Source organism: Epinephelus moara, chromosome 12, assembly GCF_006386435.1.
Source record: "Epinephelus moara isolate mb chromosome 12, YSFRI_EMoa_1.0, whole genome shotgun sequence".
NCBI lineage: Eukaryota > Metazoa > Chordata > Actinopteri > Perciformes > Serranidae > Epinephelus > Epinephelus moara.
In genome coordinates, this window is record NC_065517.1 from 7,001,022 (window position 1) to 7,016,249 (window position 15,228).

Below are 15,228 nucleotides of genomic sequence, written 5' to 3' on the forward strand. Positions count from 1 at the left end.
ATGTCGTATGCTGTAAAGCCCTGTGAGGCAAACTATGATTTGTGATATTGGGCTTTATATGTAAAATTGATTATTCTGTACACAGCAAATGTGTTAAATGTGTATACGTTTGCATTTAAAATTGCTTTATGTTTTCCAAGTTATTTATACATTGGTCTAATATCAATAATTCCATTTTTTTTACATTACACAACGTTTTTGTATTCTTATCGTAAACCTATCTTCTGTGAGGTTTGGTCATTCAAGTATTGTTTGTTTAAGTCTGTTGAATGCCACCTGTTCATGAGCAGGTAAGCATTTGTGACATCTGATCAGTTGCATCCACAAATTGCCACACAAGGCTGCCATAGGCATTTCTAGCCCATTTTTGGTGGTGCTGAAGCACCCCTAAATTGAATCCCAGCACCCCTAAAATTTGAGAGATTTTTATTTTTTATTTTTTTTACTGTATGTCCTTTTTTAACAAGCTAGAAAAGGTGTCAAAACCATACAGTACTTGGTTGAAACGTAATATTTTAACAACAAAAATACGGTATATACGGTAAAATATGGTTTGATCCACCCCATCCCTCCCACCTTTCCCCGACCCGGGCTCTGAGCGCTCTATCTGCACAGAGCAATGCGCTGCCTTCCAGAGTGGGTGATATGCAGTAGTGGTGTAAGTACCTGGCTTAAACCAGGATATGTGGAACCTTTCTTAACTTCTACCACTCAATACCAACACATTATTATCATTACCAGTCCTCATTTTTGCTGCATTTAATCGTAGGTCACTGTTTATGTTGTTAGGTAGGAGTTAGCTGACGTTTTTTCTAGCTAGGAAACGTTACAGGTGGTCAGTACCACTGTCCTCTGTTTGAATTGGAATGAGAGAAGCTAGCTGTTGTGTCATGTGCATGTGTTAATATTAAAGCCAAGGTGCTACTGACTAGCTAACTGACTGGATGCCCGTCAATTACTGTTAATGTGTTAATGTTACATGTTGTGCATTGCATTTCAAATAAAAGTACAAAAAAAAGTCCAAGGTCCATTTTTGGTATTTTTGGTACTCACTGTAGGGAGCTGGTTACTCCAGAAACATACATACTGTTTGTGTATGTTGAGGAGCTGCTGTATCAAAATGAGTTGTCTTCCCCCAGAAATTAGGGTTACGATATGTTTATTTTATGATTCCAATCCATTCCTCTTTTGCTGTGGCTCAGCATTTAAATAACCTTTATCAGATTTGATGGTTTAGTCACAGACTTTCCCAAAAAGTGTTGTGCTTTTCTTTCACAAATGTGGGAATTAAATTGAGTTAAAATGTACAAAACAGTGAAAAATATCTTGCCTGGCCGGGCAGCTCTCTGGGTGCTCAGCACCCCTAAACCTCTGATCCTAGAATTGCCCCTGGAGGCTGCCTTTTCTGCTGTGTTTGTGGGCAAGTTTCATTTAAATCAGGTGCAAATAGCCATATATAAGCACCACAAAAACTTCCTCAGTGAAAACAGAAGTCATGCTGACAGATCCAGCATGAGCATTGTAGCATGTTAGTCTGACTTAGCCATTCACAACATTATAGGTGTGTTTGATTTGAGTCACTGAGCACACTCACTGGGTGGAGCATTTAGTAAGTGATTAATTAAGAAAGATGCAACCTTTTTTAACCATGCCGGGGTTCAGTAGTGCTAATTATAACCCGTAAGGATGTGATCCTAAATTGCGTTGTCATGCATTTGTACTGTTAACTAAATACTAGACCCAGCCTGGGTGGGACCACCATACTGCACCCCTTTCAGTGGCAAGAGTAAATGTAATCAGCTGGCTGATATCAGCCCTGAAATATTGGCCGTTGCCACCAGAGGCTAAATTGTCATCAGGCCAATAGCAGATGGATTCTGAGATTGTAACATTACTAATTGATAGCAGCAACTTGAACACTGGTGCATGTAAACTTGAGTTGGTTTTGATGAGTCATATCGTGGGCTCAAACTGCTTCACTTAATGACAGTGCTACTTCATCAGTAACAGATGTCCACTTTTGATTATGGACAACCAAATTGTCACTAACCCTCACTCCATTCAGTCTCTCACCCCTCAAAACTGAAGGAGGAGGAGGAGGAGGAGTGAAAGAGCTTTGGGATACAGCCTGTGTCTTAAACTGTAATAATGAGAGTCCTCATAGCAGTGAGACAGCAGGAACCAAACAGCTCTCCTGCTGGATTGTACTTTGAGACCTGCTGTACTGATGACTCATCTTGGATTCAGCAGAGAAGTGGCTCTTTCATATCTTTCTCTCAACTCTGCAAAGCAATGAAACTTACCATAACACAAATAAATGATTTTGTTTGGAGTGCAACATCAAGCTTTCTTGTTCAGTCATTAAAAGCCTTTCTTGCTGAGTAGTACTTTTCATTGTACCATTGTCATTGTACCTTTGTGTTTACAAAAGTACAATGACTGCAAAATGGAATCATTTTCTTTATCATTTGAAAACTAAAGGCCCGTAAAGTGATGTCAAGCTGAGTCAGTTACCAAGTTCATTTGGAGAGGATGACACCAGGATAAAAGCTGTAGCTGGTAACTTGTAAGAATTTTACTGAAATTATCACTGCATCAGCACAGCAATACAGTAGACAGATAGTCTCCCTCCTCCTCTTCTTAGTGCTCCAATGGCATTACTGCATGTGAAGAAAAACAACCAATCAGAGCCAAGGACTCTCTAACACAGCTGTCACTCATGTCAGTCACTGCTTATGAACTGTCAAACAGTTAAACTAGGCAGCGCTGACTGCACTTTCACCATGTTCCAGCAGGAATAGAGGAGAAAATAACATAAGCAACCAAGATGACATGTTTTACCGATGTTAGCATGTGGCTTCATGTAGCAGTGTAGGCTATGTAGTATAAACACTTACAGTAGTGTGCTTGGAGAAGTTGACCATATAAACACCTTGCCTTCAGAACTGCCTTTATTCTGCATGGCATAGATTCATCAAAGTGCTGGAAACATTCCTCAGAGATTTTGGTCTGTATTGTATCATGCAGTTGCTGCAGATTTGTCAGTTGCACATCCATTATGGGAATCTCCTGTTCCACCACATCCCAAAGGTGCTCTGTTGGATTGCGAACTTGTGGTTATAGAGGCTAACAAACATGGATTTTCACTCGAGAGAGCGGAGTTCGCATCCTGTAAGAGTCTAAGCCAAACCCCCTTTTTTCCTAAATCTAACCATTTCCTTTTGTTGCCTAAACCTAACGACGTGCTTTTGTTGCCTAAACCTAACCATGTGTTTTTGTTGCCTTAACCCAACCATGTGTGTTTGTTGTTGAAGGAAAAAAAATGTCAATTTGTGGTGTTTACATAGTGTGTTTATTTTGAAAGAGACTAAATTATAGACTAAATTCCCTGTGAAAACAGAGGTGCATCTTGAAAGAAGAGAAGTTGACATGGTGTCCCAGAACATCAACAACCAATGCACCCAGGGTACCTTGCACGTTGTATGTGGACGTGGAAAGACCAAAATGTCAATATGTGGCGAGAATGTGTTGCATGTTCAGGTAGGCTGGGGTGTTAAAACAATGCTCAGTTGGTACTAAGGGGCTCAATGTGCCAAGAAAATATCCCCCACACCATCACACCACCACCGGCCTTAACTGTTGATACAAGGCAGGATGGATCCACGCTTTCATGTTGTTTATGCCAAATTCTGACCCTACCATCTGAATGTCACAGCATAGACTCATCAGACCAGGCAACCACCCTCTGTAAACCCTAGAGATGGTTGTGCATGAAAATCTCAGTAGAGCAGCTGTTTCTAAAAGCAGTCTTTAAGTCCCTTGTATCACCTTTCTTCCCCATTCTGATGCTCGGTTTACACTTCAGCAGGTCATCTTGACCATGTTTACATGCCTACCCAATAAAGTGGCCGATGTAACATACAACATAACAGGTCCTCTTGAAAGGTTTGACATTGTGAGATCAAAGTTGAAGAAGGTTTAAGATAAAAAACTAAATTAAGATTAAGATTGGTGCCTCTATGTTATAGGGCCCTCTATATAAGCGTTTTATAAAATGTAATTAATGACTACATAAACAGTTAATAAATCATTTACTAATGCCTTATAGATCAGTTAATAGACATCAATAAGAACAAATGTTGGGTTGCCAGGTTATGAAAACTATCTGAGGATTGTATTTATCCCTCTTCAGTAGGGCACTTGCTTTCTCTTGTAGCTCTATAGCTCACCAATTAGACCACTTTAATGGATAATTTGACCTTCTGGAAAAGTCTGGACCAAAATCCATTTATTAACAATTTATTAAAGATTTGATGGATGTTAGAGAAAAAACTATTTTGCTGAAAGCTGATTAGAGAGTGAGACACTTGTCCCACTTTATCAATGACTCGACTACTAATGACACACCAGCCATAGATATTTCACAACCTGGCAAACCTCTTATTAATGGCCTATAACTCATCTTAAAAACATCAGCAAATGATTTACTAACCATTCAGGAAGTCATTAGTTACAACAACCTTTATAAAGGGGGACTTATTAGACAGTGTACTCTGAGATATTGGATTTAGAGGGTGTAACTCAGTTAGAGTTCATTCCAGGTATCTGTGCCTAAATCAGTCTATGAGCTGTCAGTGTGTTTTTCCCTGGGGACCTGGCTGTATGTACAGCATGCCACTGCTGCGACCCACCTGCCTGTGATTATTGGTTCAGCTGATGTGTGTTGAGAGCTTGTACAGGAAAAGCAGTCAACCATGTCCACAGTGACAGCTGCCACTGAGCTGTTGTTGTCAGTGACAGTCTCCACTTTGCGGCTCCAACACACCCTATAAGCTTCTCCGCCTCACAGTGGTTCAGCAGTAACTCAAGGCTCCACGAGCTGTACAACATCAGCATGCTGTGTGCTGCTGGATTTACCATTTGGGAGATGTGTGTGTCATAGAACAACAAGAAAACATTTTCAGCTGAAATCGGTTTATGTTTCACAGTAAATAGCTTGTATCAATACAAAGAAGGAGAATGGGTCCATCATTTAAGATCCACCTTTTTGTTATTGCAGGAAAAAAAGCACTTGTGGTTAAACATCTCTTTCAGTAACATTTTGCAGGTTAATGTGCTGCTGTTGGTTGAAAACTGCAAATGAATTTCAGTGTATTGTTAATGCTGGAGATGAATAGAGGCTTCCACTCCAAAGCTTCTTAACACAGATCCACACTGACACTCATTTGTATGACTATTATACAAATTACTAAAAGGCACAATACAAACTATTATAGAATATCATAAAAGGAACCGTGTGGTGGAGGAGGTTATATTTTCTCAGAGCAGCTATTCTGCTGTCAAACATGTTTAGATTGAGCATGAATGGTCATTCCTGATCTTGAAAATAATAGATTGATTAAAAAAAATCTCTCATAGTCGACTTAACTTCTCCACATCTCATGGTCTTAAAGGAATACTTAACCCTCCATCAAATACTTCCCCCTATGTTACGTTGAATTTGTGAAGAACATTGTTTTTCCCACATGCCTCCTCAAATGGATGGATTGCTGAACGGGAGTATCAAGCACAGGTCCAGGGGCATAAAATAAATACAAAATTGACATAAAATGACTTAAAAAGACACCAAATTACTATAAAAGAGGGCAGCCTCAAAGAGACGCCAGAATGACTACTACATGAAATAAAATGACTACAAAGAGACACAAAATGTCCACAGAGACACAAATTAACTCTTTGTGCCCAAGGGCCCATTGTCTCATAAACTGTTGATGCCTCCACCATAAAGTCATTAGGGTCCACTCTTAACAACAACAAAACTATATCCAAACATCTGTTTACAATCTCTCACACAGCTCATGCAGTATAATCCCAGTCTCGTTTATCCAGCCGTATGCTCAGTTCTTCTCAAACACATGCATTTTTGCTAAAACCCTATTTATAACACCTCCACATAAACAACGCTACTCAACAAAACATGTCATATGTGTTTTAAATAGAAATGGGTTGTTTTTTTTTACAAAAATGCATGTGTTTAGGAAGTACTGGGCATTTGACTGGGTAAATGAGAATCGGATTACTGCTTGAGTTGTGTGAGAGTTTGTAAACAGATGTTTTGATATAGTTTTGTTGTCGTAAAATGTGGATCCCTTTAGTTTCAATTCAATGACTTCGGTTCATTTTAAAAGGACTAAATGTGAAAACACCCTGAGGTTGGGTTAGCAATCAAGAGAAACTGTAATTTGACCACAAGTTGTGTTGATTGATGGAAATATTTGCTTTTGTTGCATGTTTTTAATGTTTTGTGAGTGTTGGAGCATTTTGCAAACAAAATGTGTCCTTTTGTCCAGAGCCTGTCAGTTCATGCCTGTGTGTGGACTGTTTTAAAAATGTAACTTCTGAATGGACAATTGTGTTCAGCTAATGAGGGAGAACTGTAATATAAAGTAACACTGTACTGGTAAGATGTATAGCTCATTACATTTTGTTCCATGATGACTTTAATGAATTTCTGAGGGACTGAAAAACTTGAATGACCCAGCAATAACAGGCGTCTCATTCATCAAATCTGTCAGTTAATCAGAGAACAAGGATTCACACACTTGTTCTTTGAACTCCCATGGAACTTATGTGGCTGAGGTTGTGTGTTTTATTCTGAAACAAAGTGTCTCATGGACACACAATGCAGCACTAACTGTAAGGACTGCTTCATCACGCCCAATCACTGACGACTGTTGTTTTTGACTGTGAGCAAAGTCCTGCTAGCAGCCCCTAGAGGATAAAGCATTAATTACACCTCACATTATGAGAGGGACTCACAAACTGTACTGACAGTTTACAGTTGTTCTCGATTACTAAGTCACGCTTAATGAAACCAGAATTCATCTGATCATCATCACCTTCTGAGTATAGCAGGTCTGTTCTTGCAAATGTGGTAACACATTTTCATTGGTTTCACACGTTTTTACAGCCTTTTTCGAAACAGTTAACACAGATCTTATAGAAAGACCCAGAGTTCTATTGGATTAACTGTGTAAACACAAAATGAAAACATAGATTCATAGCTGATACAAATAACTTGCATAATTATGGATCTCTAATGTACCTGTAAAAAAATTGCACAGCTCTTCAACCAGCCATCAGTCCTGATCCATCTTTAAAAGATGCCACTTATGTGTGACTATTTGCAAGCATGGATCAAAGAGGCCAAAGACACATACAAATAAAAATTAAATATAATAAAATTAACTTTCCTAATTAAAAATCATTTTTTTTAGTATTTCAAAGGGGAACCTCAAAAAATGTTAATAAATAAATAAACATATAGAAAAGTGCAGGCGCAAAGTGCAGCAGGGTTTATTACATCTAATAAAAAATCTAAATCTTTGGAGAAAAGAATACAGTTCATGCTGTGATCACATGAGAAAAACTAACATGAGTAAAGTCCTGCTAGCAGCCCCTAGAGGACATAGCTGTAATTACACCCCACAGTGTGAGAGTTGGACAGACTGGTGAACTAAAAAAAGACTCAGTTCACAGTTTTTCTCATTTGCTTGAACACATTTGTCCATTCAGATGCTATATTTTCAAACAGCTGACAGACGGGCCTGTGCTGAAAGTCAAAATGACACATTTTTGTTTGCAAAATGCTCCAACACTCACAAAACATTAAAAACATGCAACAAAAGCAAATATTTCCATGAATCAACACAGCATGTGGTCAAATTAATATATTCTTTAAATCAATAATTACACCAGTGGTTTCAAAGGCACACCAAAGGGCGAGCCAAAATCTCAAGGCAAACCAGTATTTATATCCGTGTACAATAGCTTCTGTAATGTGTGTTGTCACTCTTGTCACGACATAAGACAGTTATAATAAGAAAAAAATAAGGCTGGTAGCTTTTGTGATACTGAGCACTGACAGTTTTTTCTCTTCTCTTTCAGTGGTAGGTCGTCTTCACTGGTGCTTTGTTGTAATTTGTTCTGTACAACAAAGCCCATTGTCCAACTCACGGCTTTCTCCTTTTAATTGTTATCATCCCTCATAATGACTGCCAATCAGAGCTTTTGATGTGTCACACACTCATAATTCCCACGTTCCCACAAATAGGTTCCTTGTGAAGGTTTTTTAAATTAAATGAATTTAAATAAAATTTTTCGGCTGGAGTTTGCACCTTTATTGGTTAATTGGTGTGCATGATATACTGTAAAAAAAAATCACTCCTAACTTTTTCTGTAGGCCCAGTTGAATATTGTAATACTAATGTGTGCTTCTTACAAAATCCCATGGCATACACCATTTGAGAACCAATGCATTACACAATGGACAACAAAATACAACATAGAGCTGTCAATATGAGCCAGTTCGACCTTAATTTGTGCTGTATGCCTGTGCCATTTATTGATACTATATGTAGTTATATGTGCCAAAAGAGGAAAGAAGGCATATCACAGTATGAACTTTATTTATTTTTTTTTACACCGATGCTGCATTGAAATACAGTAAACAAAAGACAAGAGAGAAAGTCTTCTTTATTAATTTTATTATATTCATTATTCATTTGTATGTGCCTTTGGCATCTTTGATCCATGCTTGCAAATTACAACACAGATGCGGCATCTTTTATAGTTGCATAAGGGCTGATGGCTGATCGAAGAGTTTGCAAGGCAGTTTAAGACACGTGTGTTAGTCACTTCTAGCAGCTGTGAATCTATCTTTTCCTTTTTTAACACAGTCAATCAAATAGAACTTTGGGTCTTTCTATGAGATCTGTGTTAACTGTTTTGAAACGGTGTGAAAAATATGTGAAACCAATGAAAACATGTTAACACATTTGCAAGAGAAGACTGTAAAGTAAATGGAGTAAACTCTAATAAAATGTATCTTTTTGTCCCCCCAGTGTTTTAACACACAAAACTGTGAAAAGTCCTGCTAGCAGCCCCTAGAGGATATAACCTTCATTACACCCCACATCATGGGAGAATTGGACAGACTAAGTGAAGTAAAGAAAGTGACAATGTGACTACTCTAAAATCCTTACCAGCAGTGAGGCCTGAGAGCGTCCTTCTGTGCCATTATTTGGCTGGCAGAAAGAAAAAGTTCCTACATGAAACTGCTCACAACAAGGTGTGTGGATTATCTTGAGTAACCAGGTCATGATTTCTGATAAAAGACATTCTGTTGAGTCTTTCAAATGTGTTTTGGCACTTTGAGCATCACAGTCCAAGTGCCATCTAGTTCCATTATATTGGAGAGAAGGCAGACATCTCTACAGCTGATATCTCCAACACTGGGTAATCTTACACCAAAACTATCTAGACTGATAAATTGCACTACAGGTAAGGGGAAAAATACGGATTTTTGATTTGAGGTTGAACTGTGCCTTCAAGAAATGTCCACTCCTCCATTAATTGGACAGATTAACAGCCAAACAATTAGACTAACCAACAAAGCCCGATACACATCAACATAAAACCTAAACATAAAACAAAGTACCACAATATATTTTCATTCTCTCTGCCAACAGGTTCCTGTTCAGGGACATAGTGGTTTGCAGAGTATCCGAGCATGCATTGTGTAGAAGGCAGGAAGCATCCTGGACTGGCTGTAGAGCAATAAAAGTGCACTTAAACTGCCACTCATGTAAATTTTGCCTCTTTTTTTGTTTCAGAATGACCTTTGACCCTTGAGGGAGCACTGTCTCCCTGGGAGTGGTTCCAGGAAGGGAGGAAGGGGCCAACCAGAGTCCAGGGATGGACATGGAAAGCTACCCAGGCCCAGGGGGGAATGCGTCGGGACCCAATAACACAAACTGCACTGTCCCACCTGCCACCAGCCTGCAGGTGGTCCAATTGACAGACGGGATGGCGGCGGTGGTAGTCGTACTCATCATCCTCACCCTCCTTACTGGCCTTGTCAACGCTGCTGTCATCATCGCCATCTGCACCACCAAGAAGCTCCACCTGCCCGCCAACTACCTCATCTGCTCTCTGGCCGTCACCGACTTCCTGGTGGCGCTTCTAGTGATGCCCATCAGCATCCTCTACATCACCATGGAGACATGGTCCCTGGGTCAGGTGGTGTGCGAGCTGTGGTTGAGCATGGATATGACCTGCTGCACCTGCTCCATCCTGCACCTGTGTGTCATCGCTTTGGACCGGTACTGGGCCATCACCAAAGCTATTGAGTATGCTCGCAAGAGGTCAGCCCGCCGTGCCGCCATCATGGTGGGAATAGTCTGGGTCATCTCGGTTTTAATATCCATGCCACCCTTGTTCTGGAGGCAGAGACCTATCAACGGCAGCCTCCGACAGTGCATCATAGAGCATGATCACTTGGGATACACTATTTACTCTACTTTTGGGGCATTTTACATTCCCATGATCGTCATTCTTATCTTATACTACAGGATTTACAATGCCGCAAAAACTCTGTACCAGAAGCGGGGCTCCTCTCGACATCTCAGTACCCGCAGCATGGGCAGTCAGAACTCTGTAGACCATTGCCGTGTCTCCCACACATTTTGCGTGTCAGACTTGTCCAACTCAGATCCCGCACTGGCTACTGACAAACTTAACGCCACCATCCGCATCCCATCCTTTGAGAAGGACATGGATGGGCAGGATGAGAAGAACCAGATATGTACGTCACGAGAGAGGAAAGCAGCTCGAATCCTCGGCCTCATCCTCGGGGCCTTCATTATCTGCTGGCTGCCTTTCTTTTTAAAGGAGGTCCTGGTGGGGCTGCGAATAGTACAGCCTTCTCAGCTTATCTCGGACCTCCTGACTTGGCTGGGTTATATCAACTCTCTCATCAACCCCCTGCTGTACACCAGCTTTAATGACGATTTCAAGCTGGCTTTTAAAAAGCTACTGAAGAGAAAAGAGCATGCATAATTCTGAGATTAGAAACATCAAAGGGAACGAATACACCTTTACAGTTTTTTCTGAGTGCTTTGGCACTATCTTTGAAACTAAAAGCTCTTTTTGCAGAATGCTACACATTAACGGCAAAACCTTAGACCAAATCAGCAAAACATTATACATCTCTTACAGAAGCAACCAGTTCTTAAAAAACAGTTTGATGTCTTTTAAAAACAACAGCCATGGCTAGAGGCATTATGTTTTCGGGTTGTCCGTCCGACCATACTTCTGTCTGATTCTCATGAATACAATATCTCAAGAATGCCTGGTAGGAATTTCTTCAAATTTGATACAAATCTCCACTTGGACTTAAGGATGAAATGATTAGATTTTGGTGGTTAAAGGTCAAGTTTAATGTGACCTCATAGGTCTCATTCTCATAAACGTGATGTCTCAAGAACGCCTTTGGGGAATTTCTTCAAATTTAGCACAAACATCCATTTGGACTCAGCGATGAACTGATTAGAATTTGGTGGTCAAAGATCAAAGGTCAACGTCACTTTGACCTTACACAACAGAGTTATTTTGCCTTAACTCAAGAATTCATACGCTAATTATGACAACATTTTGCACAAATGTCTAATAGAATAAAACTGATTATAAATAAATAAAAGTGATGACATTTTATATCCAAACAGTCAAAGGTCAACTTCTCTGTGACATCATAATTTTCCACATGAACACTTTTCTGGCCATTACTAAATGTCATATCTCAGGAAGAGAAGGAGAGACATTTGATTAGAATCTCAAATGTGACACTAATCTTGGGTGTCCACCTTGAAACTGTGCTGAATGTTTAGATCTTCTATGGTGCCGGGGGAAGATGTGTGTGAAGCATCCATGATTTCACACAAATGGATGTCAACTTTAACTGCAACTTGAGTGGTTTGCGGAGGCATACAACCGTAAAGTGGTAATTCTAGTTGTGTTAATACAGTATACATAAATCAACATTTGAAAAAGCACACAAAGCACTAACTACACACTGATAGCATAAATACAAGCAAAAATACTTGTGGCTTTGGCTTTTTCTTCGTTAAAGGTATAGCAGTTTGCTATAAAGTTGTTGTACATGTACAGTAGTAAATACACATACACACAAGTATCCAAATATGTAACATATGGATGTATATCATATACAAATAACATAATCAATACAAATAAGGAGGAAAGGTTTTTTCTCTGTTCTAGCACTCCTCAAACAACAAAGGCTCAGCAGAATCAAAGAAAAACGTTTGTTAGAAAACCTCATGGTTGTATGTCTCCGCCAGTCAGTTAAGTTGTAGTTTACCAGCCATGTCTGTCCAAACTTACATATATGTAGCCATGACAGGAGACGATGTTTCAAATATGGATGTTGCTGCAAAGAAGCTACAAATTCTAAACGGTGAGGCTTCACAGACATATTTAACCCAGCAGCACAGAAGATCTATACAATCAGCACAGTTTTGAGATGTACACTCAAGATTACTGTCACCAATTCAGTATCTGACCAACTGTCTCCCCTTCTGTTCCTGAGTGATGACGTTAAATAAGGGCCATTATGATGTCACAGTGAAGTTAACCTTTTGGATATAAAATGTCAACACTTCATTTGTCTGAAGTTTTTTCATAATTAGCAGAAGAATTCTTGAGTCACAGTGACCTTGACCTTTGACCACCAAATTCTAATCGATTCATTGTTGAGTCCAAGTGCATGTTTGTGTCAAATTTAAAGAAATTCCCTCAAGGAGTTCCTGTGATATCTCATTATCAAGAGTGGGATGGAGACAAGGACAAAGGGGCCTTGACCTTTGACCATCAAAATCTAATCAGTTCATCCATGAGTGGACGTTTGTGCCAAATTTGAAAAATCACTCAAGGAGTTCTAGAGGTATTGGATTCATGCAAATGGGAAGTACATACTGAAAACCCAAAAACATAATTCCTCTGGCCACAGCTGTTGCTGGCGCAGAGGCATAAAAACTAAATCTCACCTTTTTTCATGGGTCTGGCCATAAGACTTCATTCACATGTTGTCCTCGGCTAGGCAGCACATGTAAATGTGGACAGACAATTAGACAAATAGTGCAACAATGTATCATTTTTTATAGTTTTGCTAGAAGTGTGTTATAAAATTACAAACTGAGTGTAGAGCAGAGAAGGTGCATTCAGTTTGGCATGCTTGGTAAATGCAGTGGCTATAAGTGTTAATGGTTTCAGAGATAGTGCTTTAGAAATCACTGTCAGTGTTTACAATAACCATTCAGACAAAACTGTAATGTAGTTGGAGTCTGTCCAGTGGCTGTATGGAGTGTGATGTTGTGCTTCTCAAGTAAAAAAGAATACTTCTCAACAAACTATGTATTCCCTGGTTTTCTCAATAAAAGAATTCTTTATTACTACTATTTGTTCATTATGGAGATTTCATTCCTACATCATCTCCCTCCAAGCTGTGCTGCAGCCCCGCCCTTGTTTGCTCATATAGCCACACCCTATTTATACCTACAGGGGTGAGTGGGGAGTTGCACATAGAAACAAAGTATTTGGAAATGTGATGTATGGTTTGTGGCTTATAAACCAAAGTGCATTTGCCTTATTCCATGTTATGGTGGACAGGGATTATTTTTTGTATTGACTAGAGCTCAACATTTGTCCCACGGCTGGTAAAGCACTACCTGACCTACACATTTCAACTTTGTACCTTGTATGGTTTAGACAGTAGAATTGCCTATTCACAAATGTAGCATGACATTAGTGCTTTGACCTCTAATAATAGAAAGGACAGCTTAAACAATAGGGGTCTGATGGTCTGATAGGCATGGTAAGATTTGTTAGTTAGGACTAAACACAAAGTATCACTGAGGCTGGTGGGGATGTCATTAGTTTTGCAGGTATTTCACTTCAAATCAATATGGGAATTATAAGTCATGGCAAATCTAATTTTGTCCTGATGATGGCGTAAGAGAAATAGCAGGGGATCACTGAAGTGATTATACATCATACTAAGGGGGTCATGAATGTGTGTTCACAGTTTCATGTCAATCCATCTAAAAGATGTCAAAATATTTTACTCAAACCTTATGCTAGAGGAAATGCCAGGGTTTCATTAGGATACATCATGTGGGAACCATGAACATCTGCAAGAAACTGAGACTAAAAATCATGTGGTGTTATCTTAGAACACCATAGCTAGCTCTCTTACATCAGTGATATTCAGCTTACAGCCCACAGGTTGAATCTGGCCCATGATAGATTTCCAGGTAGCCCACCATTTTCAAATTCACATTGAAAATCAATTGATTCACACTGGGATATTCACACATTTTTTTGTTTTGTTTTGTTTTTGTACTTTGAGTGTAAATAAGGTGCCAGACTGCATAAAAAAACATCAAAACATAGCATGCTTATAAATATAGGCTAAGTACCAGGGGAGGAACCACTGGACCCATCGATGGACGTCCAGGCTAAGCCCCGAATGTCCTCAAATCCTAGAAATGCCCCTGTCCTGCACACACATGACCTGTGCAAGGCTGCTACGACGAGTTAGTAATAAGTTGATTTTTAACTCAGTTAATTTGAAAATAAAGACTTTTATACAAAGATATGGAGCTTTTAGTGCTTATTGTCTGTTTTCAGGTGAGACTAAACAGCCCTGGCCTAATGTCTTTTCCACTGTGGGAGTATCACATTTGAACAGCTCTAGTAGCTCATGCTAACACACCACAGCTCAGATTACTGCTAGCTCCAGGTGTGAATGCTGGTCTGAGGTCAGAGCATCTGCTGACAAGGCAGGCAGGCAGCAGCAAGCCTGTGTGTTTACTCTGTGATTAGATCATAAGTTTAAACATATATACAGTATATGCTGTCTCTAATGATATAATACTGGTGTGTAGTACAACAGGCAAAGTTTCAAACAGATAATCTTCATAAGAGAAAGGTGGAAAAGGGCACATGCACCTACTTAAGAGACAATAGACAATGATGAAATCATATCATTATTATTATCAGGTGGACACAAACATGATTCCAATGACTGCTTATGTTGCTCTGCATCTGCTGGATGTGTAATAGGCAACTGTTTGCTATTTGCCATATCAGTTTTATGAGGTGATAACATCAGATGTGTGTTCAGCTGCTGCAGTGGCCAAAATGTACATTAACATAGCTCTAGAGCAGAAACATTTCAAAAAACAGACAAAAATAACTCATAACACAGCACAAACAGAGATCTTTTACACAAGTGAAAAGAAAAAGAAAAACAAACATACAACTGAACATAGAATTATAGGCTAATAATTAGATTACAAGGTATGCTTATAT

At 39.4% G+C, this 15,228-nt stretch overlaps 1 protein-coding gene across 1 annotated transcript in view; it reads left to right on the top strand.

The window, feature by feature from the left end:
* The window catches only part of LOC126398865 (5-hydroxytryptamine receptor 1E), a 51,140-nt gene extending 40,241 nt beyond the window's left edge, over positions 1-10,899 (top strand). The window contains exon 2 of the mRNA XM_050058509.1: positions 9,675-10,899. Within this exon, the coding sequence (XP_049914466.1) occupies positions 9,757-10,899 (1,143 nt within the window). The 5' untranslated portion in view covers positions 9,675-9,756. The remainder of the gene's footprint in view (positions 1-9,674) is intronic.
* The last annotated feature ends 4,329 nt before the right edge of the window (positions 10,900-15,228 follow it).